The sequence below is a fragment of the Tachypleus tridentatus genome, chromosome 9, assembly GCF_004210375.1.
Source record: "Tachypleus tridentatus isolate NWPU-2018 chromosome 9, ASM421037v1, whole genome shotgun sequence".
NCBI classification, from domain to species: domain Eukaryota; kingdom Metazoa; phylum Arthropoda; class Merostomata; order Xiphosura; family Limulidae; genus Tachypleus; species Tachypleus tridentatus.
In genome coordinates this window covers 130,596,115-130,619,418 of record NC_134833.1, presented here as the reverse complement: position 1 = coordinate 130,619,418, position 23,304 = coordinate 130,596,115, and the positions used below count along the sequence as shown (strand labels likewise).

The window sequence follows — 23,304 nt, the reverse complement described above, 5'->3', positions numbered from 1 at the left end:
ACTCAGAGTCGTCCAAACTCCTTTGGTTCCAAATTTTTGAGATCCCTGACGACTATTTTGAACTTTATTTTTTAAAATTTTGTTCTCATTTTATAGCCTATCGAGTCATTCGTCTACATACAAAATTTGTAGTCTTTCTGTCAATAATTATGTTTTTTGTTCGTTTTTAAGCGCAGAGCTGCATAATGAAGGGTTATCTGTGTTGTGATTACCACGGGTATCGAAACCCATTTTAAAATGTCATAAGCTTTCAGACTTACCGCTGAGCAACTGACAGACAAAGGTAGTAAGAATTCACAAACCAAATAATATGAAATATAAACATGTGCATAGGTACAGTTGAGAAGTAGTATTTAGAACAGAATATATGTGGCATTAACAGTCACACACCTGGACTAGGCCTACATAAAACTGTTAACAGAAAAGCGGGAATATTGACTCAAATTAAGCGACTGTCCCACTAAATCTTATGCTTTTTATATGCGTGTGACTATATTTGAATGTATATTATGTTCATCTGACGAAAAAAATTACTAATGTTACAACACATTTATAATTTTCGTGTACAATATAAAACAGTTAGCACACTTATGATATTTTTTCTCTGTCTGTGTTTTGAGTTCACTTTTTTAAATTATCAATGTATCAATATATTTCAATGTATACGAAAAGCAGGTTGAATGTTTAACATAGAAACTAAAATAATATAAAGTAAAACTAATTTTTAATTAAAATGGGATAATTGTTCACATCTACCCTGGGAGTCACGTGAGAGTGATGTCATTAATTTATTTTATTGTTTTTTGCAGGTTTGTTTTTCATCCACACCAATTGTGCTGTTACTGAGCTTCAAGGAACTGTAAATGTGAATTATGGACCTCTTTTTCCAGACTTAACTGAAATCATAAAATATTCTTTGTTATGCGATTACCGCTTAGAAGTTTCACCCAGCAGCGATATAAGTTTAACTGAGTCTCGTCCCCTACGTAGCTGCACCTTATTAACGTATTGATAATCAACAACTCGTTGAAGCCCATTAATAAAGTTTCAGTGACGAGAAATCACTGTTTCCATGTAAACGTTTTTTACTGTCATATTTATCGCTTGTGCTTCGTAAACGAAAGACTGGAATTGAAAAAAGTAAAACGTAAAGCTTCTCCAGAGATGACACAGAGAGGAACCTTCTCGTCAGAGCCCGTGGTAGGGAGGCACGTAGTAGCTCAGACAACGTACCCTCGGACAATGGCAATGGACGAAAATCAACATTTCGGAGCTAGTATCAACGAGCCTTCTGTAATAGATTATCACACATATCTTGTCAAAAGTGGCTATAATATAGAACCACTGCTTTTCAGCAATTACCACCGGCGTGCTTTTTCCATGTATAACACTGATAGGCAGCCTACTGTAGATGTGACCTTCTTGTTGGCCTGCAGAGACGGCAGTCTTTTCCAACTGAAAACAGTTATACAGCGTGGACCTTCGCCAGCTACTGTGAACCAACAGGACCACTGTGGAAGGGTAGGTTAAACTAGAACTAACGAAAGGTTTATTAGATAGACAAATCTCGACTGTGTTCCTATGACTCGTTAGATCTACGGCGGGACACAAGCTTATCTTGTGCATACTTTTCGATGCTGGATAACCGTGGCCGATAGGTTGAAATAATAACACATTTCACGCAAGTTTAATTTTAGTAGTTTTATACAAACCGTTATCGAGGTACTACAGAAGTGGTTTTTAATTGGTCTGATTTTTGAATTTCGCGCAAAGCTAAACGAAGGCTGTCTGCGCTACCCATCTCTAATTTAGCAGTGTAAAACAAGAGGGAAGGCAGCTAGTCATCACCACCCACCACCAGCTCTTGGGCTACTCTTTTACCAACGAATAGTGGGATTGACCGTAACAATATAACGCTCTTAAGGCTGAATGGGTGAGTATGTTTGGTGTGACGGTGATCCGAACCCACAACCGTAAGATTACGAGTTGAGTACCCTTACTACCTGGCCATGCCGGCCACTGCAGAAGTATTTTCACAACGCAAGTGGGCGTAGAGATATCACGTTCATTGTCAGAATTATATTCATACACACTTTATGACTCTCTATGAAAATTTCAGTTAACTGTTTTATACGTTATAGCGGATACATTAAATGTATTTTGATGAATTATATGAAAATGTGACATTTTTATCGAAGTTAAAAATCGAATATAATCGCACAAAGAAACAAAAATATTATGGTGTTATATAGATAGATTCGTTTTTGTTGTTTTTTTTCTGAATGGTTTAGTTTCACACTTTAGAAGGTGAAAAATCATATTATAAGCCACTAACTGTAATCTTAACCAGTTTTGTAGGAAAATATATTAGAATTTTTTCTGATTAATATTTTTTCTTTCATATTCCAAGCTTTTAGAATTATATTCCTCAAGTTAGATCTGTAAGATGGGATAATGGTAATGTTCTGACTGTACCATTATTTGGTCTTAAATCCACAGACACAAAATAAAATTGGAAAAAGAGCAAAACAGTCTTTTTAAATTATAAACGCTAGCACTAAAAAAACGATAACACAAGACTGTGATAATTTTAGTCTTGAAATTTTTACATGTTTTACTCTAAGTCCGAAAATGATATCCATTGTTCTCCATTACTTACAAATTTTTCACAAAACGCCATTAAAATCAGGATGAATGAGGATACATATTAGTCTGACATTAAGGTTCTTCCCTTTTCTTCACTTTCTTTGTATTTTTATTAACAAACATAACAATAAAAAAATTTAATTGTGGTAAACGAAATTATAATTTGATCTAAATAAGTTGTTTTTGTTTCCTATTTGTAAAGTATCCCACATGATAGAAAAACCTGTGTAATTAAATTGTGAAATATTTGTCATTCAAACCAAAACATCTTTTATGAAGTTTAAATTCGCATGTCTGTGTAATCGGAAACCAATCTTTTTCAGTTCAATGAAACGCTGTCCATGAAAACGTTTGGCTACAGATTTTATTATATGCTTCATGATGGTAAATTAACTTCATCAAAATATTATCTTAATCTCTTATTTCTATTGTTGTAAAGCAACATGAGGACTATCTGCGCTAGCCGTCCGTAATTTAGCAGTATAAGACTAGAAGGAAGACCTAGTCATCACCACCCACCGCCAACTCTTAGGCTACCCTTTTTTCCAAAGAATAGTGGAATTGAACGTCACATTATAATGGCCCCCACGACTGAGAAAGCTAGCATGTTTGGTATGATAGTGATTCAAACCCGTGACCCTCGCATTACGAGTCGAACGCTGTAACTATCTGGCCATGCCGGGCCCCATTATTTTGTAAAGGAATTCTTAATAATTGTCTCTCCCCTCACTTCATCAGGACATTGAATCCCAGGAGGAACCAGTAGTAGCATGTCTTGGAATCTTATACATTCTATGGCAGTTATCTCCTATAAATCATAAGCAACAAATTTTAATCACATCAGTAACTTGGTTATCTTTCTTTATTCTGAATACGTTCACATTTTCTTTCTAGAAGCTTTCACATAATTACCCACCTTGATCCCCAATGTAAATTATTAGCGGTTTGAATATGTGTAATGATAATCCTTGAATTTTCATAATACACTTGAAATTGTATATTCTATCACGTTCTATCAGATAGCCCGATGTGGCTTTTCTCTTAGAAAAAAAAAACCCACAAAAACACAAGAAAGGGTTAGCCATTAACAAACGAATAAAAATTTACATTTGTAGCCCATAAAGCAGTAATGATACATGCTTGAAATTTAACATGAGAAAAGGGAAGACTAATTACATCAGTTGGTGTGAATAACCGTTTTCTTGCCTTTGTACATGGTCCGTAAAAGGTAAAGGATCTCTATATTATTGACTGCACAATTCACCGATGACAAGCATGTCAGAACCATGTCTCCAATGTACTTGTGTCCTTAATCCACTGCATACGACCCATAGTTGATTTTTTTTTTTTTTTTCCTTTACTTTAGCTTTACTGATATTTCTTTCAATGACCTATAATCCTATACGAAAGTTGCAACAGATGGTAGGCGTCATCTGGGCTAGATAAATCTGTTTGGTAGTAAACAAGCATATTCAGTTATGAAAAACAAAATTGAAACATCTTAACTTATTCACAAAAAGTCAATGAACTAATATAAGTGAAACTAGAAGCAAGATATTTATATATATATATTTTTTTAGATATGAAAGAAGTGTTCTTATTAAGGTTGTTCCTCCACTTATCCATCGTGATTATTAAATAATTATTTTGTTATTTCTTCCTATAGACTACAAGGAAGGACATGTCAGTTTAAAAAAAGTACAAAGAGAGTAGATTCACTGTTCGGTAATAGGCAACCAAGTGCTTGAATGTATTTGTTTCAGATGTTTCCCCAAAGTTGCATAACTGTCTCTAATTTTGAACTGACAGACTATATCTACCACCAACTCTTGGGCTACTCTAATTAAATAGAGGTATTTTACCGTCACTCTTATAATTCACTAATAGCCTCATAGTTTAAAAAATAATTTTTTTTTTTGTTTCTCACGGCAACGGTATGCGAATTAGGGTCTTTGATCTACAGTCTGGCACGTTAATCGCTAGGCCACACCTGTCAATTTCAATGTTTTGTTTTTGCTGCAAGTCTTCAGCACAGTTAACTTTCATTGTCATCATTCGTCACTTTTAGAATGGTATTAAAAATCATCATATCATCCTGGGACATTTGAATACAGGGAAAAATTAAAATCTCTGTTCAAAATGAACCAGACGAGCGATACGAAAAATTTGCACATGATTAACTAATCATTTTCAAGCATTAATAGGGTATAGTTGAAATACTTTTTGTTACTTTGATACAGGCCAGGTGGGTTAAGGCGTCCGACTCGTAATCTGATGGGCCCGGGTTCGAATCCCCCATCGCACCAAATATGCTTACCCTTTTAGGCGTGGGGTCATTATAATGTGACGGTCAATCCCACTATTCGTTGATAAAAGGGGTAGCCCAAGAGTTGGTGGTGGGGGGTGATGAATAGCTACCTTCCTTCTAGTCAGGCCCGGCATGGCCTAGCGCGTAAGGCGTGCGACTCGTAATCCGAGGGTCGCGGGTTCGCGCCCGCGTCGCGCTAAACATGCTCGCCCTCCCAGCCGTGGGGTGTATAATGTGTCGGTCAATCCCACTATTCGTTGGTAAAAGAGTAGCCCAAGAGTTGGCGGTGGTGACTAGCTGCCTTCCCTCTAGTCTTACACTGCTAAATTAGGGACGGCTAGCACAGATAGCCCTCGAGTAGCTTTGTGCGAAATTTCCAAACAAACAAATCCTTCTCGTCTTACACTACTAAATTGGGAACGGCTAGCGCAGATAACCCTTGTGTAGCTTTGCGCGAAATTCAAAAAAACAAAAAAAGTTACTTTGATAATAGTCTGTGGAACTAAAGGTACTGTTTTTATTCGTGGAAGGCATAAGAAATTCTTCACAACTACAAAAGAAAATTTCCTGAAATTTGTTTAAAATCTAATTTAGTCACGAAAGAACATATTAATAAAGTTACTGCACGATAAATCCATAAGCAGAAAGAACACACAAAATAAACTGGTTCAGTTGTTGTTCGAACACTTTCACACTTCTTGTTGACTGTTGCTAAAAATGCAAAGTATTACTCGATTGTATTCCCGAAACAAACTAACATAACATTAGCAAAAACCATTCGGTTTGTCACTGTTAGGTCAGTACTAACGAACAGTTTCTTAGGTTTATCACTGAAAGACAAAGTATATTAAACAGCATCACTGAAAATGTTCTGAGTAGCGTGAGAATAATGTCTTTGCCTCTGAAAGACTTAAGAGACTAAGTGCATTTTCACAGTGAAATCAACATTAAGAGCAAAAACGATGGTGTTTAAAATGAATTTTAGGTTTAGCCAAGGATTTTTTACGTGTGTGATGCAATGCGCCGTAAAATTCGTGTTGAATTATAGAATGAACTGCCGCTTCAAGACAGGTACATTCTTCGACTTAATTCGAAACATGTATTGCAACTCGTCGTTGAGAAGTATTGTTGCGACATATTTCCTGATTAAGCATGGAGTTATTGAATGACACACAACTGGAAAGTAGAACTGATTTTGTTTGTGCAATTCGAAATCATCTTTTAAAAAAAGTCTAGAAGTATTTTATTCTATCGCTGAAACCAGCACCTTCACAGAAGCAAATAAAAACAGTCGAGTTCGAAATTGAAAACAATCGTTACCAAAATGCTAAGTTTCAAAATCTGTTGTTAGTCGTTTGGCTCGTTGTTGGAGATCAACTTCGCAAGCAAATAACTGATATATCTCAGGCTGTTTCGCAGCTATAAATATATGTATTGTCTGTTATTACACGACTGGCAAAGGCTTTGCAATCGATTGGCTTGTGCAACACAACTTGCACAAGAAATGACAATTATCGAAATTTTCTTCAGAATAGCACTCTTGAACTTGAGAAACATAACACGGTTTTCATATAAAAGTTGTCTTGTTCGTTTGTTTGTTTTTGAATTTCGCACAAAGCTACTCGAGGGCTATCTGTGCTAACCGTTCCTAATTTAGTAGTGTAAGGTTAGAGGGAAGGCAGCTAGTCATCACCACCCACCGCCAACTCTTGGGCTACTCTTTTACCAACGAATAGTGGGATTGACCATCACATTATAACGCCCCCACGGCTGGGAGGGCGAGCATGTTTGGCTCGACGGGGATGCGAACCCGCGACTCTCAGATTACGAGTCGCACGCCTTAACACGCTTGGCCATGCTGGGCCGGAAAAATTGAATAAAACAATTATTAAAGTAAAAAGGTTTTTGGATATGAGTAGTTTATAGTTGAAACATAAAAACGTTAAAAACATAAAAAGTACATCATACTTAACCTTTAAAAAGACTTTTACTAATAATGCCTCCCAGTAGCTCAGCGGTATGCATGCGGATTTAGTACGCTAAAAACCGGATTTCGATATCCGTGGTGGGCAGAGCACAGGTAGCGTATTGTGCAGCTTTGTGCTTAACTTAAAACAAACATTTACACAGGACGTTACACTCAGTGGACTCTACCGACAGTTAATGATACCCGGCATGACTTCTACTTCTCTTGTTTATTCACGTTTAATTTGTCGCTTGAAAACTCTTAAGTTACAGCCTCGTAAAAACTAATTTGAAGCAGAATCGTGATAGATTCTGTGTGTGATATGATAAAGTAATATGAAACTTCTTTTATCTTGCATAGGTTCTCTTGTTTCGTAATTCTAACATTAAGGTAGAGTAACAGGAAACTTCTCATAATCTTCCATAGGTTTCTTCGTTTCGTAATTTTAGCATTAGTGTAGAGTAATAGGTTTGTTTTTAATTTCCCGCAAAGCTATACGAGGGCTATCTGCGCTGGCAGTCACTCATTTAGCAGTGTAAGACTACAGGAATGGCACCTAGTCATCACCACCTACCGTCAACTCTTGGGCTACTCTTTTACCAACGAATAGTGGGATTGACCGTACTTTATAACGCCCCACGGCTGAAAGGACGAGCTTGTTTGGTGTGACGGGGATTCAAACCCGCGACCCTTAGATTACGAGTCGAGTGCATTAACCAATTGGCTATGCTGGGCCCATAGATTAATAGGAAACTTCTCATAACCTTCCGTAGGTTCTCTAGTTTCGTGATAGTAAAATTAGCTTTAACAAGGAAGGAAGAATACTTTTTTTTGAAAACTGTGACAACTGCATGACGTCTAAACTTCTTGTTTATTTTTGTCAACGTTTCGGTGTTACTATATACTACTTAAGTAAAAAGAGATATTCAAGCTCTATATACATACAAACAGATTGATAGGCTACAGTCAAGAAAACACAACCAGTCATGATTCAACTTTGTTATTAGCGTTAAAACCCAAATTTTCCAGTTATTGAAATTGTTAGAGTGTGTTTCTTTTATAGCAAAGCCACATCGGGCTATCTGCTCAGCCCATCGAGGGGAATCGAACCCCTGATTTTAGCCTTGTAAATCCGGAGACATACCGCTGTACTAGCGGGGGGCGAAATTGTTAGAGAAACACGAATGTTAAATAAAACGGTAGTCTTATGGTCAAAATATAAAAGGTAAAAAGGAAAAAAAGAACCTTATTCTATTTTGTTTACATAGTTTGTTTATTATGTTTAAATATTTATGACTCTCACTCTTCTCTGGAATAAAAAACGCCAAACGCTTTGGTTCATTCTACACACCACATGATTTGCCAACTTTCGATTCCACAGCCACCTGATGGTTTCCAGAAAACTTCAAAACATTTTTATTACCTCCACCCCAACCTTCGTCTAGCAATCAAAAGTTGCTACGAGCACTCTTTTTCTCACTGGATTGAAATTCAAGAGAAAAGCTCAATGTACACACTTTAGGAGAGTTTAATTGACAAAAATAGTAAAATCTGCTTTAAAATGCCTTTCAAACTAATCTGTATTTTGCCATTATTCACCGCTAAAGGAAACAACTGCAAAAAGTATAAATATCGTGAATATAATAGCAAACGCTGGACTTAGCGTTCTCAACGCGAACACCTAGCGACCACGGCAAGGGGATTCTTACTCTATAACAACAAATTTTAAGATATATGCTAATCGTAGCACTAGGGGCATGAAGCAACGAATTCTATCTGTATCTATAGAGCTGAAGCAGTTACTAAAAACATCATTGGGTTACATTTTATAAAACGAAATGTGATGAATTATTTAGTCTTACGGCACATAAACAAAATGTTGCAATGCGAATAGTGAAAGTCGATTTTATTTGTTGTGTTTATGAGGTATCACCTACTGTTTTAGATAGAGCAGAATTTGGGCTTTTTGTGAGTGTGCAAACGATTTTAGATGTGTCTGTTTGTATATATCTGTGTGTGTGTGTGTTTACAAATTCCTTATATAGCATTATATTAGTCATAATATTTGTGTGTGTATTATATTATCGCTTGCATGTGGCACATTCCTATCGATTGAAAATGAGTTGTAGAAGTTTCAGAATTCCTTGGATGAGGTCCATATTTTTGTTTATTGGTGAATAGAAGAACTGTTGTTTTTTTTTTCTTTTAATTTCGTATATTTTGATTGCTATAGAGTAGTGCAATTTCTTTTGATCATAAAAGTTTACCTATTTTACCTGAGTTCATTTACCAGGTAAATGTAAATTTAGTAAGTATTTATTATTTTCTTAATGTTTTTTTTTTCCATTTGGTATTTCATAATTCTTAATATGGCCTTCCTACATTTCACATTACAAAGGTGTTTAAATTTGTTTGAATTTGAGCATAAAGCTACTATATAATGGGCCCTGGCCACCATCACTATCAAAACCGGTTTCTAGCGTTGTAATTCCACAGACATATCGCTGTTCCACTGGGAGACAAGTGCTTTGGAATATTAAGATAGAATCAGTAGAGCATGCATGAGAAGATCAATGTAAGTAAACTTTCTAACAATCATTATTCTGAGTGAAAAGGCTGATAACCAAAAATAAATTCCAGGTCTAGGACTTGAACCCAGGACCATTGGCTACTCAAGAGAACAAACTGTCTCGTCTTTCTTCGCTTACGATAACGCTAATATCACCCTGAGATGTTAGGAATTTGTTCAGTGGACAGTTGGAATATGTTTCTTGTAAAACTTGAGCACGAGTAGTGGAATTGACCGTTACATTATAACGCCCCCACGGCTGAAAGAGCGAGTATATTTGGTGTGACGGGGATTCGATACCGCGACCCTTGGACTGTGAGTTGAGCGCCCTATACAGGATCACCGTAGTTACGAAGGTGCACCATATTTAGCACCCCTATCGTCTTACGAGGAAGCATACGTCGAATACATGCTGTCAAAATGGTCTTCACAAGTGAAAATTCTAAAACCTTTCTAATTCTACAACAAAGAAAAATAGAGTTGGTTTGATAAAGGCCTCAGAAAGTATAATCAAAGTATGTCAGACAACAGAAGTCAACAAATGGTGAACTTCCAAGTTAGCTTTGAAATACAGATTATTGTTTTAAGTAGTTTTGAATGTAATATTTTCGGTTTAGGTTGATACGTGTTTGATTGTACACCATAAAATAACCATGTTTACGGTTCTGATAAAATATTTGAGTATGTGTTATATAAAAATACCAAAGCATTGTCCTATTAAACAACAAACTGTAAAAGTTTCGATTAAATAAGCCTATTAATTTAGTTTTATTTTAATATCAATAGTTTCAAATTGTACGAAGTATAAAATGTTTGTACCACATCAAACTTTCAAATGCATAGAGCACAATATCAACTTATCATCCAATAAATTGTGATATTAAATGAAAAATATTGCACATGCATATTGTCGTGTGGCTATTCAGTAGTACCTGTAAATACAGTTTAGGTCAAAATAGACTAAGTTTTACATGGTTTGTAGCAAATAAAATCATTTTTATTGAGGTGGAATACAAATACACTAAGCTCTGTCAAACTGAGAAATGAATGTTATATTAAACAACTACATATATGTAATTTTTTATAACGAGACAGGTTCTATGGACATCATGAAAGGTTTATTAGAAGAGTAAACAATTTTATCAGACCTTTAGAAAGATGTGTAATTCACAACAAATTGAAAAAAACAAACATATATAATGATGAAATATCAAATCAAATTATTATAGAGAGCGTCAGTAACCTTGTATCAGTTGATATTAAACATTTTGTACTTGGTTGTTCTTCCTCCTACTCTAATAACCTCCGCATGCTGACAATGAGGTTATTAATGTAATCCACCGTAATTTATCCCAACTTGTCACTAGAGAGAGCCACAATCCATCTAGAGTAGCTGATTTAGGATCGTTTAGCAATTTTCCGTCTCGGCTTTTCCCAACAGTTCTCAATTGAATTACAGACTGGAGACACTTTTTAGTCATAGGAATCTTGTAACGTCCTTCCGGTTGAGATAATCTTGTACAATATGCGCACTGTGAGCAGTAGCATAGCAATGTCATCCAGGAACACACAGTTGTTGTCAAATTCTGCTCTAACATATCGTCTCCATGTGATGTCTGTAATATATGAAGAGCATATTTTACATTATGATGAATAGCTGCCCAAACATTATCTGCGCCACCTCTTGTGTGTTCTCTGTGGGAAAGGTTTGCTTCATCTATTTTACAAGCAAATGACGAGACGAATACGAATCCTACCATCAGCTTTAACAAACCATAAACAAGGCTCATCTAAAAGCTGACATGTCGCCAAAGTCTTAACTGTAAATTAACAGGCTGTCTTGTCCAAGTAACACAGTGACAGCGATGAATTGTGGTTAATATCAAATTGCTGACAGTCCTTCTTACAGAATAACCTTATTTTGTTAGGCTCCTATTCACTGATCTTCTTGGTACTCTGCAATGAACGTGTTCATGCCATTCCTGTTGTAAAAGTTGTAAGAATTACTTTGACCACGTGTCAACCCAATCAAAACAGTCATCTCGGGCAGTAGTGTTTCGGCGTCCAACAGTAGGCTATCCTGGAACAACGTTTCCTGTAATCCAATGACGTTTCATTAATATGTATACAATACAATGGTGGCGCCCCATTGTTCTGGCAACGTCCGTTTGCTTAGTTCCATTTATTAACAATCGAATAATTTGACGCCCTAAAACTTTTGTTGTGTGACAAAGCCTGAATGTACACGAAGTATCTAGAAAGTGTTTATCTGTTACTAGTAGAGCATTCACTCAATAACTACTCTGTGCATGTAAACAATTAGTCAGTATATAACAGTATGCAAACATTTTGACCACGACTGTATATTGTATTCAGAACAACGCTTATCTTGTATCGAAAACAATCACCTATGCAGTTAATTATTTTGCGCTGTTTCGGTATTAATACTTCCACTGTTTTCATATATTCTATTTTCTACTTTGTCACAAACTTGTATATAAAGTTATACCAAAATTTATCACTTTATTATTAATACTGTAGCAGAACACAATAAAGCAATGTCGACCAACGCAATGTTGTTAGTTAATGCTGTCTTTAGTTTTATAATGTTAGTTTGACAAACGAGTATTTATTGCAATGTAAATACCCATTGTGTTTTCATAGCTATTATAAGAATTTTAAAAAATACATAGAAATAAATTAAAATGACTGCAGTGAGGTGGCATGAAATACTGTAAAAGTTGAGATCGTAGAATTACAATTATGCATTCAATTATCAACTGGTTTGTTTGTTTTGGAATTTCGCGCAAAGCCACACGAGGGCTATCTGCGCTAAGCTGTCCCTAATTTAGCAGTGTGAGAATAGATGGAAGGCAGCTAGCTAATCATCACCACCCACTGCCAAATCTTGGACTACTCCTCTACCAACGAATAGTGGGATTGAAAGTCACATTATAACCCCCAAAGCTGAAAGGGCGAGAATGTTTGGTGCGATAGAGATTCGAACCAGCGACCCTCAGATTACGAGTCGAAAGCCTTAACCCACCTAGCCATGCCGGGCCTACTATCACCTGGATATTCTTGCCACGCGGTTTAAACACAACAATTTATGAAACAACGAAGTGGCCGTTTGTTTGCTTCTTAAGCTATCTGCGCTAGCCGTCCGTAAATTAGCTGTGTAAGACTAGAGGGAAGGAAGCTAGTCATCAACACCCACCGCCAACTCTTGGGCTACTCTTTTACAAACGAATAGTTGGATTGACCGTCACGTTATAACACCCAAAGCTGAAAGGGCGAACACGTTTGGTGTGATGGGTATTCGAATCCGCTACGCTTAGATTACGAGTTCAATGCCTTAACCACTTGGCCATGCTGGGCTTACACAGCTGTTACTTGCCGTCAAGTGTCAATGCAGTGGCAGTTAGCAGTTTCACATGTCCATTACAGTATAGAGATCAGACCAGTTTCTATTTGTTTTCGTTATTATTTTTGCTTTTAACTTCGTCATAAGTCAATGATCTATTTTGTTCGTCAGAGTTTGACACTGTAGTTTCATACTTATTTTTTTTCTGCGTAATGTATTCGTGTACCGTTTACTTTCACCTTTAGTTTCGCATGATATGTTATTTTTTTCTACGTTAATAAGTTCCAATTGCCCAGTAGTAAAACACAGGATTCACGTCTCTAAAAACTAGGTTTCCATATACTCAAGGTGGGCACAGTACAGTAAGTCTCGTGTATAACTTTGTACTTAACAACAAGACAAACTTTTGTTAGTTTAAATATCTTACTATTTTCACTTTACTTTTTTTCTAACTGTCACTACACTATTGCACATAGTCACAAATTTTAAGTTAGATTCATTATTTACAAGTTCACTGACAGGATATTACAAACTGTGTCAACATATTGAAATAAAGAAAAACGTCTTTTAAGATTGCGTCATTTCCGATTTTGTCAAGTATTTCTTGCTTTTAGATTAATACACTGTCTTACTGAGGCTCGGCAAGGTCAAGCGTGTTAAGGCGTGCGACTCGTAATCCGAAAGTCGCGGGTTCGCATCCCCGTCGCGCCAAACATGCTTGCCCTTTCAGCCGTGGGGGCGTTATAATGTTACGGTCAATCCCACTATTCGTTGGTAAAAGAGTAGCCCAAGAGTTGGCGGTGGGTGGTGATGACTAGCTGCCTTCCCTCTAATCTTACACTACTAAATTAGGGACGGCTAGCACAGATAGCCCTTGAGTATCTTTGTGCGAAATTCAAAAACAAACAAACAAACTGTCTTACTTTAGTTAAATGATATGTTTTGATATGGTTCAATAGTTTTTATTTGTCATCTATTTTAATACCAAAAGTATATCTAACAACTTAACTGATACCGTTTTATTTTTAACACAAAATATGAGTTGTTTTTTTAATATATTATAACAGCGCATGTACTGAAATAGTCGTTTTACATGAAAAACTTAGAGCTTTGCATTAGTTAAATATAACATCAAGCTAAATGTAGTGGAATTTCATTACTAGAACGCTATTTTTATATCCTTGTGATGTGTGCGTGTGTATTAAAACTAATACCGGAATAAACTTTTATTCACAAGCATGGATTCGATAAAACTATTGTTATACATAATTTTTTATCCCAGCCTTACCGATAGTGCTGAACAATGGGCGATCTGCGCTCTGTTCACTAATGAGAACCTAATCTCAGACTCTTAGCATGGTCAGGTAGTCAAGGAACTCGACTCGTAATTTGAGGGTCGCGGAGTCGAATTCCGGTCGTACCAAACATGCTCGCCCTTTCAGCCATGGGGGCGTTATAAGGTGACAGTTAATCCCACTATTTGTTGGTAAAAGAGTAGCCCAAAAGTTGGCTGTGGGTGTTGATGACTAGCGTCCTTTCCTCTTGTCTTACACAGCTAAATTACGGACGGCTAGCGCATATAGCCCTCGTGTAACTTTATGCGAAATTCAAAACAAACATAAGAGTTAGAAAAGTTGACAATATCTTAGCTACAAATAATGTATCACAATAAGTTCATGTTGTTGTACAACTAATGTATCACAATACGTTCATGTTGTTGTACAAATAATGTATCACAATACGTTCATGTTGTACAAATAATATATCACAATAAGTTCATGCTGTTGTACAAATAATGTATCACAATACGTTCATCTTGTTGTACAAATAATGTATCACAATACGTTCATCTTGTTGTACAAATAATGTATCACAATACGTTCATGTTGTTGTACAAATAATATATCACAATAAGTTCATGCTGTTGTACAAATAATGTATCACAATACGTTCATCTTGTTGTACATATAATGTATCACAATACGTTCATCATGTTGTACAAATAATATATCACAATAAGTTCATGCTGTTGTACAAATAATGTATCACAATACGTTCATCTTGTTGTACAAATAATGTATCACAATACGTTCATCTTGTTGTACAAATAATGTATCACAATACGTTCATGTTGTTGTACAAATAATGTGTCACAATAAGTTCATGTTGTAAAAATAATGTATCACAATACGTTCATGTTGTTGTACAAATAATGTATCACAATACGTTCATGTTGTACAAATAATATATCACAATAACTTCATGCTGTTGTACAAATAATGTATCACAATAAGTTCATGCTGTTGTACAAATAATGTATCACAATACGTTCATCTTGTTGTACAAATAATGTATCACAATACGTTCATCTTGTTGTACAAATAATGTATTACAATACGTTCATCTTGTTGTACAAATAATGTATCACAATACGTTCATGTTGTTGTACAAATAATATATCACAATAAGTTCATGCTGTTGTACAAATAATGTATCACAATACGTTCATCTTGTTGTACAAATAATGTATCACAATACGTTCATCATGTTGTACAAATAATATATCACAATAAGTTCATGCTGTTGTACAAATAATGTATCACAATACGTTCATCTTGTTGTACAAATAATGTATCACAATACGTTCATGTTCTTGTACAAATAATGTATTACAATACGTTCATCTTGTTGTACAAATAATGTATCACAATACGTTCATGTTGTTGTACAAATAATATATCACAATAAGTTCATGCTGTTGTACAAATAATGTATCACAATACGTTCATCTTGTTGTACAAATAATGTATCACAATACGTTCATGTTGTTGTACAAATAATATATCACAATAAGTTCATGCTGTTGTACAAATAATGTATCACAATACGTTCATCTTGTTGTACAAATAATGTATCACAATACGTTCATCATGTTGTACAAATAATATATCACAATAAGTTCATGCTGTTGTACAAATAATGTATCACAATACGTTCATCTTGTTGTACAAATAATGTATCACAATACGTTCATGTTCTTGTACAAATAATGTGTCACAATAAGTTCATGTTGTAAAAATAATGTATCACAATACGTTCATGTTGTTGTACAAATAATGTATCACAATACGTTCATGTTGTACAAATAATATATCACAATAACTTCATGCTGTTGTACAAATAATGTATCACAATACGTTCATGTTGTTGTACAAATAATGTATTACAATACGTTCATGTTGTTGTACAAATAATGTGTCACAATAAGTTCATGCTGTTGTACAAATAATGTATCACAATACGTTCATCTTGTTGTACAAATAATGTATCACAATACGTTCATCTTGTTGTACAAATAATGTATCACAATACGTTCATCTTGTTGTACAAATAATGTATCACAATACGTTCATGTTGTTGTACAAATAATATATCACAATAAGTTCATGCTGTTGTACAAATAATGTATCACAATACGTTCATCTTGTTGTACAAATAATGTATCACAATACGTTCATCATGTTGTACAAATAATATATCACAATAAGTTCATGCTGTTGTACAAATAATGTATCACAATACGTTCATCTTGTTGTACAAATAATGTATCACAATACGTTCATGTTCTTGTACAAATAATGTATTACAATACGTTCATCTTGTTGTACAAATAATGTATCACAATACGTTCATGTTGTTGTACAAATAATATATCACAATAAGTTCATGCTGTTGTACAAATAATGTATCACAATACGTTCATCTTGTTGTACAAATAATGTATCACAATACGTTCATGTTGTTGTACAAATAATATATCACAATAAGTTCATGCTGTTGTACAAATAATGTATCACAATACGTTCATCTTGTTGTACAAATAATGTATCACAATACGTTCATGTTCTTGTACAAATAATGTGTCACAATAAGTTCATGTTGTAAAAATAATGTATCACAATACGTTCATGTTGTTGTACAAATAATGTATCACAATACGTTCATGTTGTACAAATAATATATCACAATAACTTCATGTTGTTGTACAAATAATGTATCACAATACGTTCATGTTGTTGTACAAATAATGTATCACAATACGTTCATGTTGTTGTACAAATAATGTGTCACAATAAGTTCATGCTGTTGTACAAATAATGTATCACAATACGTTCATCTTGTTGTACAAATAATGTATCACAATACGTTCATCTTGTTGTACAAATAATGTATCACAATACGTTCATGTTCTTGTACAAATAATGTGTCACAATAAGTTCATGTTGTAAAAATAATGTATCACAATACGTTCATGTTGTTGTACAAATAATGTATCACAATACGTTCATGTTGTACAAATAATATATCACAATAACTTCATGCTGTTGTACAAATAATGTATCACAATACGTTCATGTTGTTGTACAAATAATGTATCACAATACGTTCATCTTGTTGTACAAATAATGTATCACAATACGTTCATCTTGTTGTACAAATAATGTATCACAATACGTTCATCTTGTTGTACAAATAATGTATCACAATACGTTCATGTTGTTGTACAAATAATATATCACAATAAGTTCATGCTGTTGTACAAATAATGTATCACAATACGTTCATCTTGTTGTACAAATAATGTATCACAATACGTTCATCATGTTGTACAAATAATATATCACAATAAGTTCATGCTGTTGTACAAATAATGTATCACAATACGTTCATCTTGTTGTACAAATAATGTATCACAATGCGTTCATGTTGTTGTACAAATAATATATCACAATAAGTTCATGCTGTTGTACAAATAATGTATCACAATACGTTCATCTTGTTGTACAAATAATGTATCACAATACGTTCATCATGTTGTACAAATAATATATCACAATAAGTTCATGCTGTTGTACAAATAATGTATCACAATACGTTCATCTTGTTGTACAAATAATGTATCACAATACGTTCATGTTCTTGTACAAATAATGTATTACAATACGTTCATCTTGTTGTACAAATAATGTATCACAATACGTTCATGTTGTTGTACAAATAATATATCACAATAAGTTCATGCTGTTGTACAAATAATGTATCACAATACGTTCATCTTGTTGTACAAATAATGTATCACAATACGTTCATGTTGTTGTACAAATAATATATCACAATAAGTTCATGCTGTTGTACAAATAATGTATCACAATACGTTCATCTTGTTGTACAAATAATGTATCACAATACGTTCATCTTGTTGTACAAATAATGTATCACAATACGTTCATCATGTTGTACAAATAATATATCACAATAAGTTCATGCTGTTGTACAAATAATGTATCACAATACGTTCATCTTGTTGTACAAATAATGTATCACAATACGTTCATGTTCTTGTACAAATAATGTGTCACAATAAGTTCATGTTGTAAAAATAATGTATCACAATACGTTCATGTTGTTGTACAAATAATGTATCACAATACGTTCATGTTGTACAAATAATATATCACAATAACTTCATGTTGTTGTACAAATAATGTATCACAATACGTTCATGTTGTTGTACAAATAATGTATCACAATACGTTCATGTTGTTGTACAAATAATGTGTCACAATAAGTTCATGCTGTTGTACAAATAATGTATCACAATACGTTCATCTTGTTGTACAAATAATGTATCACAATACGTTCATCTTGTTGTACAAATAATGTATCACAATACGTTCATCTTGTTGTACAAATAATGTATCACAATACGTTCATCTTGTTGTACAAATAATGTATCACAATACGTTCATGTTGTTGTACAAATAATATATCACAATAAGTTCATGCTGTTGTACAAATAATGTATCACAATACGTTCATCTTGTTGTACAAATAATGTATCACAATACGTTCATGTTCTTGTACAAATAATGTGTCACAATAAGTTCATGTTGTTAAAATAATGTATCACAATACGTTCATGTTGTTGTACAAATAATGTATCACAATACGTTCATGTTGTACAAATAATATATCACAATAACTTCATGCTGTTGTACAAATAATGTATCACAATACGTTCATGTTGTTGTACAAATAATGTATCACAATACGTTCATGTTGTTGTACAAATAATGTGTCACAATAAGTTCATGTTGTTGTAAAAATAATGTATCACAATACGTTCATGTTGTTGTACAAATAATGTATCACAATACGTTCATGTTGTTGTACAAATAATGTATCACAATACGTTCGTGTTGTTGTACTCTAGTTTTGTTCAACCGTTTATAAATTTTGGGACATTTTTGCTGCAATTTTCTGCTTCTTTACTTTGAGCTGAGCACCATGGAGCATAATTGTCTGTATAAACTATGAAATTTCAAAAGGATAGTTACATCATAAAAAAAGGCTCGGTATCGCCAAGCGTGTTAAGGTGTACGACTCCTAATCTGAGGGTCGCGGGTTCGCATTCCCGTCGCGCCAAACATGCGCGCCCTTTCACCCGTGGGGGCGTTATAATATTTCGATCAATCCCACTACTCGTTAGTCAAAGACTAGCCCAAGAGTTGGCAGTGGGTGGTGATGATTAGTTGCCTTCCCTCTAGTCTTCCCACTACTAAATTAGGGCCGGCTTGGTTTGCGCGAAATTCAAAAAACAAATAAACAAAACTTCTGCAGGTTGTGTGCTTAAATACAAATAACATAAATTAATGTTTATTTTATTTCACTGTTTTAATTAAAATAATGATATCGAATTATTATTTTCAGAGATTACTAATCTTTGACCTTAAATAAAAATGATTTAAGAGTAATCATCCATGCTTTCTGTTTTATAAGGGCTTTTTCACCTTGTTTTCTTTCGTTTCGTATGTTTCGTGGTTTTATCTTTCATGTGCGATATTTTCTGTGTTATATGTTTTACATACATTTGCCTTATCAGGTCATGTATTAACATAATCTCGTATTTTTGTTACTTTAACGAATATAAAAAAGCAAGAATATTAAAGATATTGCTTTACTGTAAGGTTTTCATTAAATTAGTACATCTTTCATCTCGTAATATTATTTATTAGAATATTTTAATCAGTTTTGTAATATCACTTTCTATTGTTGTCGCTAGCTCGTGATTAAAAGAAGGAACCAAGATAAATTTCAAATTATCGTTTCGTTTGTTGTTTTAATTTCGCGCATAGCGACACGAGGGCTATCTGCGCTAGCTGTACTTAATTTAGCAGTGTAAGACTAAAGGGAAGGCAGCTAGTCATCACCACCCACTGCCAACTCTTGGGTTACTCTTTTACCAACGAATAGTGGGATTGATCGTCACATTATAACGCCCCCACGGCTGAAAAGGCGAGCATGTTTGGTGCAACCGGGATGCGAACCCGCGACCCTATGATTACGAGTCGAACGCCTTAACACGCTTGGCCATGCTGGGCCTTATCGTTTCGTATCAATTCGATATGTAATTACCTAAGTAAGATCAAATGAACACTGCACTAAAGTAAATCCCTCTGGTATAACGTTCAACACAGTTTAGAGAATATTAAGTGCTCAAAATATTATAAATACTTTTACCTGTTTTCAATAGTAAAAAGTTCAGTTACCATAAAAAGTCTTTATTGTTTGACTCACTGTTTTTAAACTGACTATAGCATTTTTATACCACAAAATATCGGAAACTCTTTTAGGCATGTTTGATCAATGTCGTAGCAATGCACAATGTTTACACATGTAAACTGAGTGCAATGAACATGGTATAAATTAGAATAAACTACATACGCTTATCACATTCTTCTTAGCTGGTGACAAGTTTAAAAGAAAATATGAGTGGAAAATGTAATAAACATTGTTTTTTTTTATAATTCATTTTCATTAGGCTTAATGAATATTTGTCCTTCGTCTTATATCAGTGTAAAACAACAAACGTCTTCTAAGTTGAATTTTGTAATTTGGTTTCTGTGTATTTTGAGAACATAATAGTTACGTGAATAGCTCATTGTTGTTTGATTAGGGTTAGACCTAACAATATATTTCAGTCTTAATTTCCTGCGAGAAGAATAATTGTTTTGAAATCAAGTGCTGATACCCTGGCTCATCTTTGGCAACTTCGAATATTCGGTAATTGAAAATAGAGATCAAGAAAGATACCAGTTTAAATAATTGTTAATAGAATTGCAGTCTTTTTTTAGGCTCACTTGATCTTTTGTTTCGTTAAGAAATCCAGCTTCGTCATCAAAGCCACCCCTAAACGAATTATTCGATTGCTTAACTGAGTTTTAGGCTTCACAAAAGAAAAGAAGATAAAAGTAAAATAGTAGGGTAAGTGTTTGGTTCTTAAAATAGCGGTTAAAAATAGGACACCACCTCTGCAGTTAATGGTGCCAGAGAAAACAAATGAAAATAATGTAGTCGTTTTCATTATCGGATGTCAGTGAAATAAAGAGATAAAAAGGACAAAACGTTACTTTTAAAAATTAATGTCGAGATAGAAAATTATTTGCAATATTATATCATAGAACTTTACACCCACGTGTCCCTAACTTTAAAATAGTGATAGCTCTCTGTATCCTATAAAACATAATTTCTAAATCATCATGAAATATTCAGATCAGTTGTTGAAAAGAATGTTTGCTTTACAGAGAAACCTCAGCTTAAATATATTTCACACTTTTTATTAGTTGTAACGTTATCGTCACCTTGGCTGCATTTCTTTTGTAAAAATTATTTGTGGGCTTTAAAATTAGATGTACACAGTAAAGTGTAAAGAAATTAAAGCCCGTTGAGACGGTGTTGTGGTGCGCTTGTCTGAGATTTCGAGCTCAGTGTGGTATATGTATTTTACCATGACTACCAGTTCTATCATATCTTTTACCTTCATGATATAACAGCCTATAATGTGACGGATCGCGGGTTCTAATCCCACTCACACCAAACATGATTGCCTTTTCAGCTGTGTGGACGATATAAAGTTACAATCAATCCCAAGAGTCGACAGTAGGTGGTGATAACTAGCTAGCTCCCTTCCCTCTAGTCTTACACTGCTGAATTAGTGATCGCTAGCGCAAATAGTCCTCATACAGCTTTGCGCGAAAATTCAAAACAAACAAACGAATAATGTGAGGGTCAATGCTTCTATTTGCCGGTAAAGAGCAACCCAGTAGTTGGTGGTAATCGGTGCTAAATAGCTGTCTTCCCTTTAATCTACCGCTCAAAATCAGGAACAGCTAACCCAGATAGCTTGGGAATAGATTTCCATGAAATTTAAAACAATATATATATCTTTTTTAAAGGTCACCAAAGTAATGTTGAACACCTAACAAACTGGTAAATTATTACAGGTCTATTGATGTATTTCCGATATCTCAACTAAACGTATTTTAGTGAAGAGTTATATATCTATATTTTTATTGTATTTATTGTTTTTTATCGCTAATATGATTACTTAATGGACCACATTTACAATCTATAGATCTTCCCAGTATATTCTAGCAACCTTCGATAGAGACGGCAGGTGTCACTATAACTCTTTAATATATTATAAATGGAATAGCATCTAGTATTAGATACACTTCTGCAGGGTCTCCGAAAGTGCCCCGTTTCAAGAGTAAATAAAATCAAAATTAAGTGTAACAATTATTTTTATTTCTTACTTTTGAGGTTCATATGTCATACTGCGTTGTAACCTACAGAATGCGTAAATTCTTTTCGTAACTCACGGTATGAGCACCTTTTACTGAAGTCACGACAATTCAAACTGCAATGTTAAACGTAATGGGCGACCGCAGATAAGTTACAAGAGGAGGAACTTGCTCCTCTTACTTTTCACAAAAATTGCACGTATTACGGTATAAATGTTGCATTGTAGTTATTCTTAATATTCTTAATATTTTTTATTTGCGTTTAAACACATATAACTCAAGTTATATCAGTCTGTTCACTTATACATGTTAAGTATCCCTTATATCATAATTTTAGTGTCTACTGACTGACTGACAGATTATTGTACAGTGGCATGAGTGGTTAAAACATGTGACCTCTCTAGGTGGCTCTTGGCCCCTTTTCCGGGAAATAACAAACGTCAAAGAGAATGGTGCTCGCAACAGTTCCTCTGTGAAAAGGCAATTATATATATCTACTATCTGGCACGGCCCACCCTAACAACAGGTATCATTTAGTTTGGTATTTCTGCCGTTATCTTGTTTTTAATTACGTCTTATACTTGTGTGTTGAGTAGACAATCTAGAAGCACCATTAAGAAAATAACCCCCAGAGTATATAACCCTCCGATTAAGAAACAAGCATTCTCGTTCATAGAGTTGCGATTCTGCTAGCAGCTCTCCTCGTTGTAACTAATGCTTAAAGTAAAGGTTCGATTCAAAGTTGTCATTTTTCGTCTGGTGTGTGTGTGTTTTTCTTATAGCACAGCCACATCGGGCTATCTGTTG

At 34.4% G+C, this 23,304-nt stretch overlaps 1 protein-coding gene across 1 annotated transcript in view; it reads left to right on the top strand.

The window, feature by feature from the left end:
* The first annotated feature begins 806 nt into the window (after nucleotides 1-806).
* LOC143226388 (ankyrin repeat domain-containing protein 33B-like) overlaps nucleotides 807-23,304 on the top strand; it is a 41,840-nt gene continuing 19,342 nt past the window's right edge. The window contains exon 1 of the mRNA XM_076457297.1: nucleotides 807-1,521. Coding sequence (XP_076313412.1) covers nucleotides 1,165-1,521 — 357 coding nt within the window. The 5' untranslated portion in view covers nucleotides 807-1,164. The remainder of the gene's footprint in view (nucleotides 1,522-23,304) is intronic.